Genomic DNA, 24,638 nt, shown 5'->3' on the forward strand with positions numbered 1-24,638 from the left:
GGTAACAGCATCGCTACAGCATCCACCTGCTTAAAAAGCCTTATCTGGGAAATGCTTTGGGCTTACATCCCCCACCCCCTCCATAAGAAAAAAAGGCTGTCACTTCTTAGAAGGTACTTTACTAACAAACCAAACAAAAATTTCTCTAGAACATCAGGTACCACCGGGTGATCAAATGCCCTCAAGCATACAGTAGAATATGCACATTTCATGCGTTATTTTCCCCCCATGTAAGTTTTACTTAATTACATCCCCAGTACTTGTTTTTACGCCAGACACTTCTGCCACTTATCACTTGATGCTACAAGTCACAGAAGACTTCCTTTCCTTTTTTTCAATCAGGATAGTACGTTACGTGCTGGTTCAGAGCAAAACCAGCCAAGCGTGAGAAGTTCCACATGCACGCACACTATTTGCAGTTGCCCAACCTGCCTGCTTTCTAACTTGGGCACTGGAGGGGATGACGAGGCCCCAGCTGTGGGTGTACCCCCATCCCCGCAGGCCACATCTGCACAGGAGCGGCTGCCCTAGCCACAGGTGCACAGCCATGCAGGCACAGGGGGCAGCAAGCCTTCTGCTGGGTGTCGGGTGCTGATGCAGAAGGCACCCATAGCTCACCTTCAGAGCAAAAGTGAATTCCACCATGCCAGGAGGAAAAGATGCAGACTGAAGTGCAGGCTCCAGTTTCCTTCACGTTGATTGAGATCTGTAATCTTCTGCTCTTACAACAGAAAAACAGAGCCATATTTTCAAGACAGGCACAGTGGGAAGAGCTAGATGTAGTATTTACAAATACAGCTTGACAGCTACCACCACTGTTTTCTGCAATTAAGATATTTGATAGACACCCCCCCACACACACAAACACGAACTGAAACGATGAGCAAGTCTTTGTGACCTGTCAGTGCAGCGAGAAAAACGATCACATTGAGGTAAAACTGATGTGTAAGAAATAAAAGCTGCTTCTCAATCATGACAAATTTACCAGTTAACCCCAGCAAATGGAAATCAACAACAGAGCCCATTCTCCTTCAACATTATACAGGCTTTCCCTTTTCTTCAAACTGCAGACATTTGAACACCAGGAGAGCTGTCATCTGTGCTCTCATTTCGGCTGTTGCTCCTACCATCACGATTAATAGAAAACACAGGCTGGAATAGCTTGCATCTCAGCAGATACGTGGTACCTTCTAATGCTTCATGTGTCTGTTAATGTGACTCAGAAAAATATCTCGCTCAGAAATACGACAACCGTAAGGCCAGCCCTATTTCATTCTCTCCAATCCCCATGATACTCCTCTGGGTCCTCAGAGAGAATAAAAGCAGCTGTAAATTTGCAGGAGCCCCATCATTCTTTTCTACAGCGGGAAAAACAAAACCCTACCCCCACAAAAACAAAACCCACAAAATACCCATGAAAACTATCCTTGTTTTCTACTTCTACTACAGAGAATAATAAGGTATGAGAGACTACAGTATGAAGACTAGAAAATAAAAGAAGTGAAACTACATTTGTTATCAAGTAGATAGATAAACAAGGTTTGGATGAGCCAAGATCGCCACTCCTGGAGGGCATTTTTAATGGCTGAGGTTGGGTCCCGGTAATCACACAACAGAAGTCCACAACAGGAAGTCAATTAAACAATTAATGAGCTCCGCACACGAAGTGCAAACACACACTTGCCAAATCAACAATTTGTTTTCGAGCACAAGGCACAGAAGCTTATCTTGACATTAAACACTGGCTGCTCAGATAAGGAAATAAACCAGCAATCACAGCCCCACAACTTTAAAGGGGGAGAAGGGTTCAGAGCACCTCAGTTCAGCCCCGCAGCAGATCTGCGTGTTATCGGGACTCTCCTCTCGTCTGCACTGCTGACGGTAACCATGCTGGCAAACCCAGCAGCTGACTTTGAACACACTGACCTTGAGCAGGCAGATGACCTTAGCAGCATGTACTTCTGGCTTATTTCATTGCTGCAGCGGAGCAGCCTCACCATCTATAGTAGTCGAGAGCCTCTGGCCACCACCCCTGACTATTTTAAGATATCCCAATACACTTCAGTGATGCACAGTTCAAAGTGATAGAATAACATCTGCTAGCATATTTAAGTGTGAGTTGTTTACAGAGGAATTTTTAGCTTGTTCTCGTATCTTGCTTCCCTGACAGAACACTCAAGTATATTAACAGAGCTTTACTTCCTATTTCCACCTCTAAGAAAAAAAAAAGTGTTTTTGTTTTTTTTTTTTCAGCAAGAATTGTAGGCATCGTGAAAGGAGAAAAACAAGACGTCCCACTCCAGATCAAGCTTCTTTTGAAGCTTCAAGTATGTGACAGCAACGGGTGGACTTGAAAGGAGTTGCTTCCTGAGCCGTTGATTCCTGCATGACTTCTCTCCTTGATCAAGAAAGCTTGTACCCATGTTTATTTGTAAACCAGATTTAAGGTGGTATTCTATACATGTAAATTCTGCTGATCTGATGTTAGAGATAATTAACAAATTACTCTGATGCAATGGACTCATGCGTTACTGCTGACTTGTAATAACCCATTATGCCTCCAACCCTAGTCCACAAAAGGAAGAAAGCACTGCAGACAGGTACTGCTGATGGACACTCTTTGGAGTAACTGGAGTGACATGGAGTACACTTAATCACATTTAATCAAGTTACAAAGCCCAGCGGGAAAACAAGTCTCGCCAAGAGCGCACAGCCACTAGGATTTTCATTATTATTATTATTATTATTTTTTAACTTCAACTGGTATGCAAGAGAAAACAACAATTGCACAAAACTGAAAAAACAACATAAATTGTTCATGCTTTTTTCTGAAGCTAAATGCACAGGTGAATACTGATAAGTGAAAAGCAGTCCGAGTACAACAGTCTCAGAGCACGCACATAGCTCTGTCTGCAGTCATGGAAAGGAATTAAGCCACACAACTCAGCTGCTTCGCCCTTTCCCCAAATCCTTTAAAAGAGAAGAGAGAGCACAGGACCCAGTCACTGCTCCCAGCCACAGCACAACTACTGGCTGAGTAAAACCCACCCACAGCTCCAACATTTCTCATAAGGGCTGAAGGAGAGGCAGCCTGGAGCCAGTGGCGGATGAACTTACAGTTCTCTTGACAAGTATGCCTGGGCCAAGGAGGAGGGGCTGGAGGTGGATTTATGGACCAGCAGCATCAGGACCGCAGAACGCAACAGATATCTCTTTTTCCATCCCGTCTGACTCTCCATGGGCGAGAAATGTAAAAGGAGGAGGGAGGGAGGGAGGGGGAAAGACTGCTCCCATCCAACAGGAATACATCCAGCCGTGATTTTTTCTGCCCTCTGAGCTGTGCTGCAACACTAGTGACTTTTGGCATTTTGTCTGGAACAGCTCTGTTGATTAGCAACTACCCTTAGTTGGAAAGCAGGAGGAAGGATATCGCTGACTGAGGAATGAGCAGACTCCACTTACTGCTTCTGCTCGTTTGCTTATCCTTGAGGGCACACTGAATACATTGGGATCGTATTTTACCACTGTCACCACTGGAACAGAAAAACAGTTCCAAGCTGCAAGTTTTCCTTTAGAGTCGAATACCTTCCAGTCTGCAAGCAACACTTGAGTGCCCCATAAACCCACAGCTTCAGCTGATCCCCCTTTTTTTTTTTTTCTTATAGGGAGATCAGTTATGCTGCTTCCTGTTCATTTTCCCAATTAGTTTGAACAGTTTGAGCATGGATCTCTGGATGCCAGGAAAGGCATCTTCCATCAGGAAACCAATTCTTTGCTCTCCAAAAAATACTTCTTAATGACAAAACTTACAGCAGCACAAGCTGAATGGTGTGATGAAGCAGATGAGTTCTTGGAAGGCAGGAGATGAAAGATAGGAAACTTAACCACAAGTGCAGCTATACGAGCAATGAGAACGATGCCTGTTAAACTGCCTTCTGGAGCTGCACGTGAAGAAGATGCAATCTAACTCACACATCAGTTCTTACACCCACACAGACTATCCCAAGTTTGTGACGTCGGGACTTTGGGAATGCTAAGCTTTGTAAGGTTTACTAAAGACTCACTTCCAAAACCTGGTTTTCTAGGAAGACAACCTCAAAAGAAGTCAACAGAAGCGTGATTTCCCTTGGAAAACAAAACAAAACCAAAGTAACAGCTCCTCCCAATCAGTGATGAAGGTTTGCATCACAAAGTTCTGCCCACACAAACACTGACTTTGCTGCTACAAACTGTCCCCTAGCAACCCATGCTTACAATGTAAATACAGAGATGCATTTTACAAACTTGGTGTTACAGCCACGTAAATAATGGGAGGACATTAATATTGGAGAAGTATGAGGCTTCATCATTACCAAACCCTGCTACATAAATGCTATTAGACAGAATCTTGCATCTTTTAAAAAAAATTTTTACCTGCTTTGAACAGCAGGCAAATGCTGCAGAACAAACCCGTGTCATTTGGGTACCAGCTGACGTGTAGAACAGAGCCCTTGACCACTGGAGCTGCACACAGCTACTTCAAAGGGGGAAGACTCTGCAGAAGCTCCAACAGAAGAGTGCCACACAAGAGGAGAGGTCTGCTGTGAAAGCAGATCCAACAGGTTCCCTCCGAGCACAGCACTGAGGCCACACACAAGCTCTTTTCACGACAATGGAAACTGCTAAATAAAAGTAAGTGGGCTCCCTGGGCAAGTCAGCAGAACTACCTGGATCATCTGGTAACAGCGATGCTGTGCAGATTACTGCTCCTTGGAATCCAACATTTTGAAGCCTCTCTTCTCACCCTCTTTTCCCAAAACACGTATAACCTTATGAGAGAGACAAAGAAAAGGAAAATGACTCCATGAGTAGAAGAACGCCATGCCTCGGAAAAGCTTTCGACCTCAGTGGATGAGCATGAGACTAGAGACTGAGAAATAAGAGACAGCTGTTGATTCCTCCGCTTCCTAACCCACACTGTGGGGGAAAAAAAGCAGCTTTTAGTCTTGGATGAAATGCTTGCTTTCCCTATTTAGGGCACCGGTGATCAAGAGAACAGATGAGCAACGTGCTTACACCATTTCCATCTGTGACAAAGGCCCAATCACCTACGCTGTACATAAAAGGGTCTTTTTTCTTTACAAGAGGCATACACTGCTTAGATCACTCATAAAAGGTCAGCAGTCTTAAAGTGTGAGACCAACAGCAAAGAAAAGGCTTCAAATACCAGATCCCTCTATCCCATAAATATTAAAGCCCAGGCCAGCATAAAAACCGCATGTAATACAGGCACTGCCTTTTAGGCAAACAGTATTTGGAATAACACTTCACCTTTGAAACAGAAAAGAAACTCACAGCTTAAGATAGCGCTTCGTAGTTAATGTTTATTGATATCATACTCTCTCCTTGCAAGTAAATAATCAGATTTCTAGCAATAATTTCCAAAAGGTAAAGAAAAATGCCAAAATGCATTTTCACATTTGTTTTTAACCACTTCTTTCTCTGCTGTTGACTAAGAGAAGGTGAAACGTAAGTCATCCTGCTGTCCATTCACCTGGCTGTACAATAGTCCCTGCTTTAATCTTGCTTTATTACTTGTGTTTTCAACTTATTACTCACATCCACATGCAGACCCAACATACCATTCTGCCATTCAAAATAAAACAGCATAACAGAAGATTTTGCTGCCTCCTCCATCTTTGGCGGTGCTTCATTCATGATGGTCTCATATACAAGAAAAAAGGAAGCACGATAAGATAAAAGTGTTTTCATTCACTTCTGCTCGACTTCTTTACGTGTTTCTCTGGTTCACTCAGCAATGGCAGATGTGTGCTTTCAATATGGAAAGCACAAACCTCATTCTTGAGAATGGCATAAGTCACCTAGAAACTCTACCAAGTTCATATTGCTTCCACAAGAGCTGCTTCCTTTCCCTTGCAGCACAGTAAAAGTTGAAAGGCATTTTACTCCGTTCCTGAGATCTCAGATCCTACAACAGCTGTTTAAAAGGAAAACAAAATCCTTCTGCTTCATACTTTTGTCTTTAAATTCTTGAGAACTCAGCAGAGTGCTTTTGCACATCAAAATAGTTAAAGTATATTTGTATACGATATAAAGAAGCATATAGCACTGAACTGAAGAGAAGGAGTTCTCAATGAGTCTCAATTGCTGCTCAATTATTTTTAAAGGTTTGTTTCAACATGTCATAAGTCAAACAAGTCAAACCTGAACCATCACTCCCACCTTCTTGTAACACAAAAACTTTTAAGTAAATTTTGTGATTAACTGTATTTTACAGCGTAGCTGCTTAGTTGATTGACAAGAAGCACAACCTCTGGCAAAATATGTTCTTTCTGAATACAGTGTGTTCTCAGAAGTCTCTTCTCACTCCCTGAGAAAGCATTTCCTCTTTTGAACATTTCTGAAGTCAAACTCCTATTTTCTAATGTTATTTACCCTGGTCAGGTACTTCAAAACAATAAAACAAAGTCTGTGAAACTGCCAGGCAACGCAGAATCAACTTGAGTCGCTAAGTCAGTAGGGAGCCGTGCGTCCACAGTGAAATCCAACCTGCCAAGAACTTTTCCAGAACTAAACTTTCAGATGGAAAATAAATGAATAAAGACCCCTAACCAAACAAAACCTACTAAATTTAAACCCATTTCAAAATGATCCTAACCAATATTTACCTTGGAGATGACATTGGAAACATTCAAATAGACAAACTATAGCCTAAACTTGTCAGATTCTTTTATTTGAATGTTAAAAAAAAAAAGCGCCTTGACTCAAACGCTACCTTACAGAAAGGCTGTAAAACTACACAGGACAAAGACCATATTTTACTTCACAGTCTGAATATTTACAGTGCACTTCAGTGCCACTTAGTAACCGGGAATTTTAGATGCACGTGTTATATCTCTCTATAAAAACATCGTTCAGTCTTTTCACGAGCTAAATTCCACGTAAAGCTCCTACCCTGAGCCAAGGAGAACACACAGGTCTGCACGTTTATGCTTAAAAGTGGAAATGAAACTTGGAACACTTGTAACAAACCATGTCTATTCACACTTTAGCATCCATAACGTAACACAATAATCCAACCTGCACGAGGCACAGAGCCCTGCTCCGTACATAGGTCACAATTCTACACAAAGTATAGCTGTTAAGGAGCATACAGCCAAACAAAACAAAGCAACAGCTAAAATGCATATATGAGCAGCTGAGCACAGTTAGCAATGCTGTGTGCAAGCCCTGAGGAGTAGAGAAAACCAGTGTGAAACCAGACACCACAGAATCAAGTCTGACAATAGGACCACCCAGCCTGGCTGCCTACAGCCGCCTCCCTTTGTCAGCTGTGGGGCAGAAGGAGGGCGAGAGAGATGGCAGCAGCTCACACCCCCTGCAATCACATCCGTAAACAAAAAAGCCCAAATAAGAGTTTTCGGACCACGCGTCTGCTGAACTGTGGATCTGCACACAACAGCAGATGTTAAGACATCTGCACTCACAGACCACCTTGCAGAACTCACGCTGCCTTTTCAGGACTTTTCTGTCTGAGGAGCCTGGAAACACGGCGACTTGCATGGTGTAGAGCTTCTAACTCGAGAGCTCCCTTGAACGTATTTCACTTTGCATTTCCCACATATGGGTACGCATCGGTCAACAGGATTTCCCAGTCAAGTTTTCTGTTGATCAACTTGGCACACTTTTTTAACACTTAGCTGCAATTTGTAATTAAATAACATGGAAATTCAAGTGATTAATAGGAATATTTTACTTAAGGACAGTACAGGAGATGTTCTTGTTTACAAGCTACAGTTAAATAACAGTTAGTTCCTTCTGGCGCGAGCCACAATCACCTTCGTTTTGTCAGGCCCAGAACTGCATTGCACAAGTTTTCACTTCCAACATGAATAGCTGAAGCATATTTAAAATTGTCTTTAGATTACTCACTGTCCTAGTTTACTAGCTTCTTACTGCCTCTGCGGAGACAGGCAGGACGTATAACTGCCAACAACAAAGCAGACCTGAGCAAGGGGTTCAATGCAGACAAATTCAGCTTATGAAGGAAACAAAGCCCCTCAGATGGTAAGTATATTAATGGCTACATGTAGCACTGATGGGATTGCTTATACAAAGAAAGCATTAAAAACAACATCTGAAACACACAACCATGTTAAGACCAATGTAGAATGCAAACATTTACCAGAATCACTTTAAATGCCCACCTAGTATCACCTAAAACATTTAAGTACCCTAACTCGGAAGCTCACTGAAGTCTGTGCTGCTGAAGGCACTCAGAATGAAGTTTATAAGAACAAGGCAAAATATTTACAAGCAGTGGAGAAAAACAGAGCAGTTTGCATAATCTTTGGCAACAGTATATAAAATATGGCATTTCTAGTACACTGTCCAGCTGCTTACATAAAAGTTATACTAGGAAGGCAGAAAAGGAACACTAAACAAGCAAGTGAAGGCTAATTTTTGTTCCAGTTTTCTTTTTCATCCGAGGTCTCAAGATAGCAATTAGTGATGGCTTCAGACAGGGCAAAACAAAACATATGTCTAGGAAAAACAATCTGCATTATGAAAACGTTCAGAACAAACATTCATGTCTAAAATGGTAACCAACTACTTAACCTTGGGATGATCTACATTGCCTTTGTGTTTTCCACATTATTACCACACATCTTGAAGAGTAGCTATTTAAACCATTAACCTCATTTTAAAAAAAAATTAATTCAAAGTTAACAACAAAGTAAAAGACACCTACCTATAATACCGGGATTGTAAATAGGTTGAGCAAATAGTCTTTGATACATGGCTGGCAGACCCAAAATCTATCACTTTAACCCGGTAAGGCTGCCGAACAGGATCCACCAACATAATGTTCTCTGGTTTGAGGTCAGCATGGATTAAACCAAGACTTTTTAGTTTTTTCAGTGCAGTGGCCACCTGTTGTAGAATAGGCCGTATTACCTTCAGTTGCAGAGGGCTGAATTTGTTTTGCTTCAGGAAGTCATATAAATTCTGTTCCAACATCTCAAAAACCAGACAAGTATGGTTACGATGCTGAAAGCATTCGTAGGCTCTCACAAAATTGAATTCATCAGCATTTTCAGTACTTAGCCTTGCTAATATGCTCACTTCTATTTGTCCTTGGCGTGCGTACGAAGGATGATTCTTCAAAATTTTGATTGCCACAATCTCATTTGTCCCCCTTTTCCAGCACTTCACCACTTGTCCGAAGGTCCCTCGCCCAAGGAAATCAAGAACCTCGTAAGTGTTTTTCACAGAGCACAAAACCTCATGCTGTACCAGCTGGTAGTCTCCATCTCCACTTGTACCAGTTTGTTTTGAAGCTGCAGCAGTTGTCACAACTGTCACTGGGTTTCCCACATTGGTTTGCAACATCGCAGGCAATATGGACAGTTCATCAACAATCTGCATCGTGCTGCTTTGATTATCTAGCTCTTCACTCTTACGCTTCAATCCACATCGCTGGGGTCCTTCCAGTATATCTACTCTGTTTCCTTGTGTCCCAGCCTGAGGTGCTTCCAACTGAGCTTGCTGCGCCTGCGCTGCTAACGCTTTTGTAGCACCTGCAATATTTTTTAAAGCAACAGCATTTGACTGCAACAAAACGTTCTGTCCTCGAGGTCTGTCAAAAGGGTTTTTAGTCTGAAGGAAAGTATTAACCCTATGGGGAGAGATTCCAAAGTTTTTACCATTCACATAGATTTGTGGGTAGGCTCTTTCGTGGTACACACAACTGCTTGGTTCTAGTTTGAGTTTTTTCACACTACAAAAGGCACTTGACTGGGTTTGATAAACATACGGTGGATAGACCAAGACTTGTGAGGCCATACCTGCAGAGGGAGAGAAAGACAAAGCATAGGTAAGAATCAAAATTCAACGTTTCTGAGGTTTGCAGCAGTTTCCTCATTTAAAACAAACAAACAAACAAACAAAAAATCAGGACAGAAGTGTATTTGCCAAGCTAGCTAGCTAGCTTAATGCAATCTTGTCTTTAGTTTCTTACGGAAAATGCAAGGTCATCAATCTTGCCCAGTGCAGACTCTTCAGACTGCAGCTGGGTACAGTAGGCAACGTTTTCAATCACTGTTCAGGGCAGAAGGGAGACGGCCAGCAGCAGGCAGTGCTAATGATTCCTGACGTGGAAGAACTGCCTTTGTGCATAAGAACACGGGTTTCATTTAAAAACCTCCAGCATTTCCACATACAAAGATCCCATAGTCTTCAACAACATAAGATAAATAACTAATTCAATTACTTATATATGATATATAATAACTTCAGGGTCCTTATTTGTGAGCTGACCCTGCCTATCATCCTACCCGTTCACCGTAAGTACCAGCAGGCTTTTAAGAGAATATGGCCAAACAACACAACATGCAGTTCTCCAGGAATTTCACTGCCAACAAAGCAGCAGTGCATGACAGGGCCCAAAATACCACACGTGTACATGCTTACATAAACAACTGTCGTTTTCTGGATAAACTAAAATGTAGAGTAACTATTCCACACACACACACAGGCATATACACATACACACACTTCTGCCAATGTGATTACTCCCTTGCTAAAAGAGAAGTGAAAATTAAAAGACTGTGGATCATTTTGACTTTGGAAGTCATAGGAAGGCTGAACCCAAAGTTCCAATCTGATCGACTCCACCTTTCTCCAGGTCATCCCTTTTTCAAAAGCATTTTCAGAAAGAGCCACTGCATCTCAGAAATCAGGAATAAGAAAACCTGCTGTGTGCAAAGCAGTGCCACAGGAGCTTCCAGAGCTGGGCTCCGCACTGCACAGGCCTTTCCCAAACCCAAAGCTGAATGAACCAACAGAACATCAGATTGGAAACAACAGCAGCACCACGTCCACACATACGACAAGCAGACTGAAATCCACCTTAAAACAAGGAGGCAGAATACCTCACAGATGCCATACCTCCCAGCTCTTCCGACCCTGCTGAGTACCACTCCAGATCTGTCAAACACCATCTTAAACTTTCGTGTCCTGGAATGCTGAGCGCTAAGAAAAGGCACCATCTCAAAACACAAGCAAACGTCCTCCAGATTTTTGAATCCTCTCTTAAATAACATGCCCTGTTAAAAAGCACTGTGCTTAAATTGAGAAATATCCCCTTACAGAGACTTAATTTACATCGTTTTTAGTACATCAGCATATCAATGCACTTGTGGAAATTACGCACTAGTTTGTTTTTAGACCTACCTTAACAACAAAAGGGCAAAGCACAACACAAAGCTTCATCTAAACGACATGAAGCTAACATACAGAGAAGGACAGAAGGTAAAGCTTAAGGCAGATGGAACTTGTATTTGTTTTAAACAGCAGCAAAAAGAGAATGCTTTTTATTATCATCTCACAACAGAAAAAAAATAAGAGTATTTCAATTCAGCGGGTTTATCTGAAGCCTCCTTCTAAAAAAGTAACCCTGCCTTATCAACACTCATGAACAAGAGACTGGGAAGGGGTAAGCTACTGCACCAGCTCCCCTCCAGGCCATTGCAAGGCACCGTCTTAGTTACCATAGCTCTGAAGGGCACTTCTGAAGCCCATCTCCCCACTGCCCCTGCTCACCTCACTTGGGTTCACACCACAGCACAGTCACAGTGTGCTCTGTTTTTTTTTTTCCTCCCCTCCGCTACTACACAAAAATACAAAAAATCAAATTGAAATTAGGTTCAATTCTTCCAGGCTGGATGTGGCTCCGGGCAGCCCGGTGCGGTGGTTGGCAACCCTGCACACAGCAAGGGGGTTGAAACTAGATGATCACTGCGGTCCTTTTCAACCCAGGTCATTCTGTGCTTCCTCAGAGAAATGCTTCTGATTGACCACAGAATCTTGAAATTTTGACCCAGCTCAGGAAACACTTTAAAAACAAGCAGCAGGCCCGGGCACGGTGCTGCAGCTCTCGGCTGTCCCGACAAAAGGCAAACACTTCACCAAAGCACTGCTGTTGCTAAGCGAGATGATCCCGCTCTCACGTACTGCACAACCTCGCTTGTCCTGCACAACCTCGTTTGTACTGCACAACCTCGTTTCTTCACGCCTGCTTAGCACAACCTAGGTGCCGTCTGCTCCGCCTCACTTCCACACCCCCGTAAAGCTTTGCTTTAGGTGAAGAGCACAAAGGGATTAGGGAATAAAAAAAAAGCCTGGTGCAGCCGCCCCGCATCAGGCCCGGCCTCCAATGGAGATGACAAATCTAAACATTAAGCAGACACAGCAGTCCGGCCACGCCACTCAGCTCCTGACAGAAACAGCTCCAGCGCTTACGGCCAAAGCTGCACCCTGTGCCTGTCCCCCTCTGTGTCCTCCCAGGCTGACCCCCTCGCTGCCCCCTCTGGAGGGACAGGTGTCCAGGTGGCTGCGGGGAAAGGAAAGCAGCGCTCAGCTTACAGCTCCAGCTGCTCCCGGCAGCTCTGCTCCCACATAAGAAGTCTTTCTTGAGCTATTAGATGACGTACCTGGGAGAACAGCCTGTAATGCAACCGTGGCAGACTGAACTAACAGACTAATTTCACTCCAGAAAAATAAAAGAGGGTCTTGAAGTTCTTTATGTGCATATAACCTCTTGCTTCCCCTAACACTACTGCCTGGCCACCACTATATAACTGCTGCAGACAGAAGCACGCTCTCTGTACTAGAGCAAATGAAACAAAATACACGAGAGCAGCACATAGCTTACTTGGCACAATGCTGCTGGAGGTCTTCACTTGGAGAAGCTATGGTTATTAATAGGATGAGCTCTCCCGCACCAGCTGAAAACCCAGCCACATACACAGACAGCACAGCGTTATGAGCCTTAAAGAGAATGGGAAAATGCCATGGCTCCCCTTCCTGAGACAGCACTGACTTGGTGGCGTGGGGTTTTGCTTTGTTGTGTTGGTATTTTGGAAGATTTGGCTTACCATGCAATCTTACAGATACCTACACTGCAAAGAAGTACTGGTTTTGCAGGTGTTTCTAAAAGAGCTCTGATGCTTACAGCATACTGCACCTTTTCACCTGCCAGGAGCGGATTGCCCCCTACCCAGGCTTGTCATAAACCATTTCACTGAGCTTACACATCTTTCTGCACATTTCTTATCATGACTGCTCCCGCTTCCTCATACAAACTGCAGCTTGTCAGACTACATCTATATTAACAAGCAGGGCAGCATGACAGGACAGGAAGCCATAAGCAAAGCGGCTGGTGCTGAGGGAAACAGATCATCCCGTGCTTGTTTTGGGAGTATACTCAAGCCTGCACACTCACAAGCAGCTGGAGTACATCTTCCAGTTACACTGCATTTAAAACCAAGTCCAAACTTGTGCACAAGATCACCGCAGGATGCAAAGCAAACAAAGCAGGCAGGAGAGTCACTGAAGAGCCCGGTCCCCACACAAAGCACTGGAACAAGGTTCGACTACTAGGGTAGCTTCAGACTTGATTTTTCACTGCCTTCACACTCGCAGACATCTGCCCATTCCCCCTCACATTGTTCCAGCACTCCTCTCCCTTGCACAGGATGATCCTTGCTCCACAGGCAGAGGCACACACACAGGCTGAAGGCAGCTCCTGGCCTGCTTCACGTGTTGAACGTTACCATATTTACCCATTATCACCATGTCCAGGCAGTGCCTCTTCAGAAAGCACTGAGACACCTTGGCTCTAAATCTGAAGTAGGAAGAACTGAGCAACCTGCACTTCAGCTACTAACTAATAGATTATACAAAATGAGTGAATTTTCGTTAGTTTTAAGACCACTTTTAGTTTCTTTAGAAACAGGTGGATTTCTCAAAGTAATGAAAATAAACACATTTCCACCACATACTGAAATAACACACTTTAAATAAATTCATTCACAGTGCAAACAAAGAAATGCGTTCTCATACAGTAAAGAAAAACAGGAGGCACTTCTCTGTCTGCCCCTTCCAGCCAAGCCTCCCTTTACACGAACCAAGCCTCAAACCCACAGCCCCCGCCCTGTGCAACAGAACACTTCTGGTAAAGCGTTGCTAATTTTCACCTAGCCGCACCAATGCTCTTTGCTAGATTCTTGAAACTAATTCTCCAGCCTTCCCAAGCAGCCCCAGACAAATCCATAAACATGACAAATTTGGCAGGCTGTAACAGCCTTGAGAAGCACAGGCTGTTCCAGGCTTGACCACCATTAATAATTAACTTCAGAATGACATTTCCTCCTGATAGAGTATGGGGGTGGAGGAGAAGAGTAATGAGAGTTAGTAAAAGCACCGCACTACAGTTCAGGAAAAATTGCTGTGCTACAGCCTGAATTCTGAAAAACGAACAGGGCTTCTCAATGCCAGGCACCACGAGCCCTAAACTGCGCCTTCTGGTGAAAGCCCTGCAGCACAGCCTGGCCCAGGGCACAACCTAATGCTACAGTTACACTTTAACTACAGAAAACTTGTTTTCCCACTTCTTTCACCTCCTGGTCAGAGGGAATTGCTGCTGATTTAAGGGCACCCCCCTTGCAAAGATCTTCTGAACGTTCGGCAGCTTCCAGCAAAGCAAGAGTCCAGCAGCAGCACCCCTGAAGCACTTTACTTACTTCGTGCACCACTTTGAAAACACTGTAAGGTTACTGCTATTATTCCCAGGTTAAAAAACAGGGTTGTTTTTTTTGTTTTTTGTTTCGTTTTGTTTTATTTTTTAATTAGGTGCCACCCAACTCTTGAAGTTATTTACCAAAGGCACAACTAAATTAGTTGCCCTCACTTTCCACTTTGGTGCTGGCAGCATCTTTGAGTTAGGGTTATGTTTAGCTGCATTGTGAAACAAGCTGTACTGCTGCAGGCACTTTCATACCAGTGCCCTGTTATTGCCCACGATCACCCTTACTTCAACCACACTATTTGTAACAAAGCACCGGCAATCGAGATCGCTTGGAATTTAAAGAAGGAAAACACACCAGGAGTGCCATGAGTGTGGAGACAGGCCCAGGGAACCCAGCTCCCGGCTACCCACAGCCATTCCTGCCAATCTGCAGGGCCCCAGCGCGGCGGCACAAGGCAGCAAAGCAAAGGAGAACACACAGAGCGGCTCACCAACAAGCCCTACCTTAGGAGTCGTTTCCTCCCAGCCCTAGAGGTGCAGCCGGACAGGGACTGCATGCCCAGAGGGTGCAGAGGCAGGCGCACAGCCAGCACCAACAGGCACCTGGCAGCACAGCAGCGAGCCCCAGGACAGCACTGGGGGTACTGGACAGAAATGACAGGCAGAACCTGGGCGTAAAGCACATCTATTTGCAAAGAGACCTGTCAGAGCTTTGGAATCCTCGTGCAGCAGACGCCAACAAGGCAGCAGAGCGGAGCTGCAGATCCTCCACCTCCTACCAGCGCTGCGTGGAGTGGGCAGGGTTACCCGGGCTTTATAAAAGTCACAGCACGAAGCAGAGCATAAAGCCATCGGGTCCTGCAGCTGAAGTTACTACCTGCTCCAGAAACAGGCTGCCAGGCTTGTTTGTGCAACATCTAAGTGCTTTCACACGACACAGTAACAGAGCTGCAGTGATACCTGAAGTCATACCTCAACTGCACTGCTACATTCCTAAAAAAAATAAAAACAAAAAACCAGTATTTTTCTATTCTACCCATACAACAAAGTGTTCAACACGGGGTGCCTTTACACTTCAGGCACAACATGACAGCAGGGTTGATTGAACAGCCGGTTCTGGACAAAAATAAAAGACCCTGAATGAGAATGTAACAGATTCTGCTTCTAACCTCTGAACTCGTGGCTCAGGAAACCACAGAGAGATATCAGTGACTGCAGCAACAGAGGGCTCTGCTCACAAATACATTTGCATTGGTTATTTAAAAAAAAAAGAAAAGCCAACAACAAAACCCACCTCAATGGAAAGTACAAGTTTGGTCAAGTGTGATAGCAGCAAGTCACAGCACAGCCACCTCACTGCTTGGAAACAGAACACCATATACTTGAAACCAATGTCTTTTACATAAAGCGTCAGCGTGAACTCGTGACTCAATGCCACCATTTGTACCAGCAGCAATACCAGAGAACACAATCGCTACATTCACATCTTCCACAAATGCCAACAGCTACATCTTATGATTCCAGTATGACCGCAATCGCAGTTAGAAAAGATAATTTAAAGCATTTATGCGAGGCAAGAAACTGTTATGCAACTGAAAAGAAAGGAAATAAAAGTTGGATCTGCCACCAGCTCCCAATTAGACCACGCTCTCTAGATCAGAATGTGCCATCATCAACACAAATGGCACGCTGCAACCGGCCTGGGCTTCGCCGGCCTAATCTCTTCTTTTAAGAGATTAATTCCATTTGAACCTGGAAATAGGAGACGCACTGAGATAAAAGTCTGTGAAGCCCTGACAGCAGCAGAGCCCTGCCCTCGGTTCTGTTTGCAGGCACTCACAGACATCAAATGCAGCTCCTCTGGGAATACAAGCCTACATGGCTATTGCCACTTTGGTTTTGTCCCCAGACTTGATCACACTTGGCATGGAATTTTCAGAAGAGTTTCAGAGGGGGAAACTTCTTCCACATTTCTGAAGATGTAGAAGTAGTGTTTCCTGTAGGCAGAACCCCCACAAGAAATGTGTGCTCTTCTCAGAATGCTGTCCTTCGCTTCCTAGCAAACCAGTAGCACCACGAAGCCATCCTGTAATATTTCCCAAAGCCACCAGTGCAACAAATTTCTCCTTCTCCTCTACACAGAGCTTATTGATTCAACCATACAGAAGGATGTGCAAAAGGAGAACAAGATTACACACAACACATGATCCCAACAGCTAGAGCACAGTACTACTAAGCACAAGCCTGCTGTGTTCCTTTCCATGTAATAATCTTCCTATTTGTAAAAGAAATTAGCTTTTAACTTTTACTCTCATTTTAATCCTTAAAACAAAGTTGAGCCATCTTTTCAATCCAGCTTTATAAACACAGTCTCAAAGAGCACTTGCCACAGAGAGCTCCCAAAACATTCCTTGAGAAAAACTCCCAAGTTACCCTGGCAGAGTCACAGTAGGACACCAGCTCACAGCATCATTTCCAAAACCATAGAGAAAAGCTCTTCCAAAAAACCCTTTTGAGTATCATGAAAGCAACACATTCTTATCAGACTGAATACCAATTAATTCCCTGCCTCACAGAATAAGTATAGATTAGTAGATAAGGAAAGGGGAAACAAAGAGCCCTTTTTCTTCTCTTAGGAATGAAGCCCGTTCCTTCAGAAAGGATCCACAAGGCTGTGTGATTTGATTACATTTTTTGGTTGCAATAGTGTTATGTTTTGTGCTGTTATGGGTGTGGGTGGTGATTGGTATCAGTCCTTGGATCTGTTAAACTTCACAATTGGGTTTTTACAGGTCATCCTGGCTTACTGGTACTCCCTGCACGGTGATACCATTTCTTTTGACTTCTTCTTTCACCCCCTTTTACCAAACTGATTATGATTTGAATGTAACTCCTTCACAGTGTTTCCAAATTCCTAACAAACTGGGAAATGAATCAAGGGACCCATCTAATATCTGTTAGATGTGGTCACAAAAGAAATCCATCATAAAGCCTTTTGTAATGATGCTTTTCAGTGTCACACCAGTCCAGGAGTTCCATCCAAAACATGGTTGTTGGAAAGTGCCTAAGTTTTAAAAAGAGATGTGTGTGTTTCTGGGATTACTCCTCTGTGATGGTTTGTACTGTGGGGGTATCCTGCACACACTGTCCTGTGAAAAGTCCTGTGGACTGTAACAATACTTGAACTTGCCAAACTAATATTTATATCTCTTAGCATTTGAATTGCTTTGGAAATGCTCAAGTGTAAAGTTTGAGACACTAAATCATCTTGGAAAACATTACATGGCAAGTCCACGTACTGTCAAATTAGACTAGATACACTTTTAGTGAATTAACTGAAGCGTAATCTTGTATGGCTATTCATAAACATCACAACCTCTACTGAAGAATTCCCATCTGGATCCTGGCTTACACTGGGAGTTCCTGGGTGGGGAAAGCAGCTGACACAAATACCTAAGTTTGTTTTACTTATTTGTTTATTAACATTGGTTATTATTAAATGTATGGTCATTGCTAAATGTATGGTTGTCTCTTTTCACTTTCTACCTTTCATTCATCATGTCACATTCATGTCACCACTCCTGAGGTGTCACCGAGTGGTGTCTGTGGCAAATTGAATGATTCTAATTGTTGTCTAAAGATTGATGATAATGGTAAAGTTGTTAAACAAATTGCCCAGGGTATACGGAAAATAGCCCATGTTCCTGTCCAAACCTGGAAGGGCCCAGACTTCGATTTCTTTTCCTGGCTTCCAGGTGGCCCATGGGTCAAACGTATCCTGTTTTATCTGCTGTGTGTTGTTGCAACTCTTATGTTTGTACCGTGTATGATTCCATGTTTTATTCAACTTATACAACCTGTTGTATCCTCCATGTACTTTGTAACCACTTCAACTGATGATGAACAAGTCCAACAGATCAGGACAACATTTGTAACCAAGCCCAAGAAATCTTTTGTAATAACTGTGTAACGATTATCTCCCCCTTCTCCCCCTTCTCCCCCTCCTCCTTCCCTCTTGCTTCTTTGCTGTCTTTTTATTTTCTCCCTTTTCTTTTCCTCACCACCGTGGAAGGTCACTTATGTTTCATTTCAAGCAATCTTTGAGCCACAGGGTGGTGTGAGAATCCTTCTTCATTTTTTGTTTTGTTTTGGCTCAAAGCTTGCTTCCTGAGGTTTTTCTTGTCATAAGACTGAATGAGTTGTTGAGGAGGCAAGTGATGGGTGTTGTGTGGCAATCAACATCACTGTGTGGACAATTTTACATCTATGGAGCTGTTTGCCTTCGGAAGATAGTGCTCAGGACTGTTTACTGGCAGAAGATCCAGCCTGTGACCAAATAACTCCTGTTTGCTATGGAAGGCTGGGGGATGATGCCACTGTATCCTGTGAAGGCAAGATACAAGTTGGCGCCTCCCTGCTCCCTCTTATCTGCTGGCAAGACCAGGAAGATAAGAACAAAGGAGTTTCCTGCTGAGATCCCAGAGCCAGAAGCTGCCACTCCAAGGAGAGCTGACTCAACCACGTTGGATTTGAGCTGTCACTCCAAAGACAGCTGACTCGACCACTCTGAAACTATTGAAAAGGCGCCCATCATTGTCAATAGAACAACAATGCCCGACGACCCACCACTACTGAGGATCACAAACTGAACTACAAACCTCGCTGGATCCATGGTGATGACTATGTCCCTCTTGCTTCCTATAAAGACTCCTTGCTTCCTCTTTTCTATCGCCCTCCTTCCCTTCCCCATTACCCTAATTCATAATAGTGTCTATCCTCCCCTTCCCCATTTCCCTGATTAAGATTTGTAATAAACTGGTTGGACCAACATTTGAACCGTTGCTTCTTAATCTCACGCCGGGTATATAGGTAATAAAAGAACCTCCTCTCCCTCCTAGAAATTGAAGCGAGACAGGCTGCAAGCACCAAAATCCCTGCACTGAAGAAATGTAAGCGATAGAGGAGGTTCCAGTTTCCTAGAACTGTGTTTCTAGGAAAACAGAGGCAGGAAGAAATTTACAAGGCAGTGATGTACACTAGCAGCTTTTCAGTCTAAAGGCAGAAAGATATCCTTAGAAACAAGTTAAAAAAAAACCTCCTGAAGATTGTTCAGGTTCCACCAGTCGCCACGTACCAACTCAGGCAGAACCTGCATGGCACAGAAAAGGAAAAGAAAACACTGCGGCCCCACACAGAGCACAGCTGTACCGTGACTGCAGCTCCAGCTGCAGGCCTCCCAGTGGAGGTTCTCCCACCCAGGACCGACTTGCTTCTCTCCCCTCCTCACTGCCAAGAGGTGAGCACCAGGCGAGACCTGCCTCCATTTCACAGCCCGTGCTCCACCTTGGAGGAAAGCAAAGCTGGGGTGCAACCCTTAAAGCAAGCCAAAGCAAACCGCCTCAGGTACCAGAGCCCACTCACACCACGGCTTACGCTCAGCAGCACTGAGCTCCGTTACTGGGATCACACCTCAGAGCTGCAGCCAGCCCCTTGCATTTGGCTGGCTTTTTTCTTAAACCACGACGATGAGAACGGGACTCTCAATAGGCCATGTCCAAGCACTCTTTCTTGTCCCAGAATTTTCCACCTTTTGGAAAACGGTAGAAGAGTCTGCCGGCTACCTGAACAGGGAACTGCAGTCCCCACACAGTATTTGGTGAGTAATGGTTGTACAAATAGGAAGGGATTTCCGTTTGATAATAGCCGATGCTTTACACGAAAAGCATTAGTCACGTTTGTAACATGCTTAGAAACAGTACTAAAATAATTTTCCACTGCTAAAAAACTATATTAGTACTAATGGAAAGAGTCGTACGCATGTGAGATGACTCATTTTAAAAATAGTTTTTCTGACGGCAGTGTCATTCATAACACACTATAATTAATCTGCACGTAACAATCCATTTCATTTTTAATTATTAGGGTAGTTGCTGTAGCTTTGATGACACTAAAAATATACCAAAATATTTGCTCACCTGCTTTGTCTGTGGATACTTTACTGTCTCTTATTTTACTGATGTGTTTTGGAGCCTGAACTCAGGATTCTGCTAGGCTCCATCCCGTTATACCCAAATGCTGCACAGGAAGGAAGGGCATACATTGGAAACAAATAGTTTCTAAGGTTTCCTGAAAACACTGATGGAAAAAAACCAACCAAACAAAAAAAAAATTCACACATTTCTGGGTCTATTCAAAATACACAGTAATATTGGGAGAGTTCTGAGACAGGGAAATTTTAAATTGATTCCAAGTCACTGAATAAGAGAAATTCAGAATTAAACACCTTGAATTCCTTTGCTTAAGAGATGCTCCAGGTATGTGGCAAATCTTGTTTTTAAGCAACAGTGCTAAAATAGACACTGACCTCATTTTGTCAGAAAGTGACCCACTCTCATAACTAAAAGCAGCACATCTGCTTGTCCGCCATTCTGAAGCTAATGCTTCTGAAAAGAAATGCAGCTCCAGCTTCTCTAACGCTACAGACTGCAGCTCTAAATTGAGCCGGTCTCTGAAAGGGGGTGGAAAAAGCCAAGAGGTGACGGGATTTCCCAAGCCTTGTGCTTCGTTCCAGGTTACTTCAGGTCGACTAAGGGTGCTCACTGCCTGCACAAGTGAGAGCAGGTAACCCACCGCTAGGCCACGTCACAGCACTGCCCACTGCACGTTGCTTTAAACGTTGCTATGGAGCCAGCAGTGCTCTTCAAGGCATGCTGCCCACTCACCGGCCATCTCTAAAAGGCTCAGTACTTACTTACTCTTGCTAATTTCTTCCTATTCGGTTTCGTGTGTGACCCAACCGCAGTTCTGAAGCGGAGTTCCAGATATCTGGAGATCTCTTACACCTCACACAAGAACAAGTTTTTCTTCCAAGACTTGAACTAAAAGTAATCCAGACTTTCCACTCCACCTCCCACTGTCAATCAGGAGAGCTGCAGAAGCACAAATACTATTTCAGTGACTTATGAACAGAGACGTAAACATTGTAGGAAGTTCCCACTGCCGAGTTCAGCTCTTGCTCCATTTTCAAATACAAGAAAGCATAAGAGACCGCCTCAAAGTAAGTATTTGGCCAGCTGCTAATTTATATAATCCATCTGGAGGAACTTCATAACTTTGCTGAAGAAGCGCAAGGATGTTTTCTTCACCAGAGGAATCCTATGCCAAGAGTTCTGGAATTCTTGTGGAGCTGCAAGGCAGTGCAGTCACTGAAGGAGAGAAGCTTGGAAAACAGAAGCATACGAGCCTGTCTGAGATACGGGAGCTAGACAACAGTTGACAAAACTCAGCAGTGAATGCATAACAGAGAAACATTGCTATTGCCACAGGGACATCCTACTTTCCAGCCTGTTCTTTTCCAGATTCCCCATCAGGGACCACGCCAGCGTCACCTGCCCCATCCTGCCACCTGCCAGCAAAGCAGGCCGCCCCAGCTCTGACATTTCTACATTTGCTCCCCACAGAGCCGTGCTGCCCACACTAGCTGGTATATGCACCAGTTGTGCACCACAATGCATGAACGTCAGCTCGACTAGAAAGTTTTTTCTAGCATACAGCTCTGCATTTAACATCAGTCCGAAATACAGGGCACAGTGAATATTATCAGTCCCAATATTATCAGTGCACTTTTTCTCCTGCTTGCACACAACAGCCAACAACGAAACTCTCATTTCTGAAAGTGAGGCTTTGTTGAGAGCATCTCTTTTTATACAACCAGCCCACTGGCAGAACAGAAACCAGCAAAAAGAGGATTCTACTTAAACGAAAGTTGAAAAGTGAAACTGATGTAAGAGTGTGACCCCCTAAAATAGCAGGAACAAAAACATTCCTAACCATGTAAGTTTGGGGAAGGAGAGCTCAACGAGCCTATGTGTTTGGGTGAAGGTCAGCAGCTACCTCTCCACCTCTGTTCTACCCACAGGGGGTAAACAAGCACCGAGCCCCAGAAAGCCTCCATTCAAGTCGGTGGGAGCTAAACGGGAGCAATCAACCCGAAAACAGCTTTGAGAAAATCCCCTGCAGAACACAACGCCTGTTTTGAAGCTGCTACTGCTGCTACAAGGCACAGCACGAGAGGGGCAGCACACACCAAGAGCACAACCCCCAAGAATGATGCCGACTGCCGGACGAGGAGCAGAAGGCAGTTCCTCCCCACATCCTGTCTCTATTTTGTCCCCGGCACCTCGTTGTAGGGAAGCTGCCTGTGAGGCAGGAGGGAGGAAAGTCGCAAACACAAGAAGCTTCAAACAAAGAAATACGTCAGATGGCAGCAGAGCCCTGCGTCGGGGGCAGCCCCCCGAGCAGCACTTTAACCCCGCTTCACACAGGGATGGCAGCCAGGTGACCCCGAGGCACGAAGACACACGGAGCCGTGCAGCCACAGCATCTCCCCAAACGCAGCCTCTGGGCACAGCCGTGCCACGCCCCAGCAAGAAGCAGAACCAGCAGCACAAGGCGAGTCGGCAGCAAGCAGCACGGTGCACAGAAAGCCATTCCTGCTTCGTGCGGTCACACACAGCTCAGCGCAGTGCTGCTATAAATGGTTGGTGCTGGGACAGACCGCGCTGTCCCGTCCCGCTCTGTTTTCTCCTGGTAAGCTCACAGTAACACCTCGCTCCGTTTACTTGCGATCTCATCACGCTGCCTCATAATACAGCCTTGACCTATTTTCCAGATGCTTAATTAATCTCTTTGCTGGCTGCCACGCTTACAAGACAGCTCTTTCTTGCGTGAATTTTAAACTCGGCTTACAGAAGCCTCCCACAAGTCATTTTGTCAAGGAATTGTTAAGCCAGAAAGTAACGCGGAGCCGGAGCGCTCGCGCGTTGTTGTGAAGCCAGGGAGGGCACAAACTTTTAGCACACGACGTAACGGAAGGTAAACGCAGAAGCCAAACCGCTGAAACGTGCGCCGCTATCGGCAGCGTGACAGCACGCAGCCGCGCCGCCGTCGGCACCGGCGCTCCCCGCAGCCCCAGGGCACGGCGGCGCCGACAAGGCAAGGCTGCCCGCGGGAGGTGGGCGCAGGGCTGAGGGCTGCTGGGCGGCTTCGGCACCGCCGCACCGACACGGCACGAGGGGAGCCGGCGGCCGCGCCTCGAGCGGGGCACGGCGTACAGCGGTCAGCCTGGGCTAAAATTAGTTCTGTGTAGGTAAACACACAGTGCTGGCGGTTGAGGGGTTCGCATTAAAAGACAGAAAAAAAATAAAAAATAAATAATAATTAAAAAAGCTCCAAATCGCATAATTTCTAACGGTGCTAAACACGCTGTGCTACGATTTCCAGCGTGCGGACCGGCCCCGCAGCACGGCTCCCCGCTTCCAGCCGCAGCCCGGCCCGCCCGGCAGCCCGCGGGAGGGGCGGCCCCGCGCTTGTTTACGGCAACCAGCGGCCAACGACGCGGCGCACAGGCCGGTAAATGGGCACGGCGGGCGCCGGGAGCCGCCTCCCACCGCCGAGGAGCCGGGAAAGAAGAAACTTCGGGGTGAGGGCGGCGGAAAGCGGACCGCCGGGCTCCGGCGGCGGTCAGCCTTCGTCAGCGCGCGGGCGGCGGTGCCGGGCCTCGCCCCGCTGCCCCCCGCGGGAAGAGGCAGCGCCCTTCCCCCCGCCCCGCTCCCTCCACGCTCACCTTCATAGATCGGGCCGCGCTAGCGTCCGAGCCGGAGCCGCCGCGCCGGGCGCGTCCGGGAGCGCAGCGGGGAAGCGCCGCGCTCAGCCGCTCAGCCCCGCCGCCCCGGCCGCCGCCCCGGCCGCTGCCATCTTGTCCTGGCGGCTGGGAGGGAAGAGCCCCGGCTCGGCCCGCTCGGCAGCCCGGGCCTCCGCCTCATCTTCCCGGGGAGGGACCCAGCCCGCCCCCGGCCGCCGCCTCCTCCGCCTCCGCCTCCCCTCGCCTCCGCCCCGCTCGCGGCGGCCTAGCGGCGCCCACCGCGGCCCGTCGCCCCTCGGAGGCGGACGACGCCCCGCCGAGGGGACCCACGGCACGGGACGCGCTGGGCTCCGGCCCCGCTCCGCCGCGGCCCCGCGCCCAGCCCGTGGCGCCCCTCCCGCCGCC

At 45.8% G+C, this 24,638-nt stretch overlaps 1 protein-coding gene across 3 annotated transcripts in view; it reads right to left on the reverse strand.

The window, feature by feature from the left end:
• HIPK3 (homeodomain interacting protein kinase 3) overlaps window positions 1–24,638 on the reverse strand; it is a 93,295-nt gene that overhangs the window by 38,657 nt on the left and 30,000 nt on the right. The window contains exons 1-2 of one of the 3 annotated variants that reach the window (XM_042837222.1): window positions 24,216–24,290; window positions 8,753–9,848 (exon numbers count right to left, since the gene is read on the reverse strand). In XM_042837222.1, coding sequence (XP_042693156.1) covers window positions 8,753–9,846 — 1,094 coding nt within the window. In that variant the 5' untranslated portion in view covers window positions 9,847–9,848; window positions 24,216–24,290. Of the gene's footprint in view, window positions 1–8,752; window positions 9,849–15,094; window positions 15,284–24,215; window positions 24,291–24,638 lie in introns of those variants that run through there. The other 2 variants (XM_042837220.1, XM_042837219.1) reach the window with 2 other exon arrangements.

The sequence above is a fragment of the Centrocercus urophasianus genome, unplaced genomic scaffold, assembly GCF_019232065.1.
Source record: "Centrocercus urophasianus isolate 14NV4802_14NV808 unplaced genomic scaffold, USGS_Curo_1.0 seq_7, whole genome shotgun sequence".
In the NCBI taxonomy this organism is placed as follows: Eukaryota; Metazoa; Chordata; class Aves; order Galliformes; family Phasianidae; genus Centrocercus; species Centrocercus urophasianus.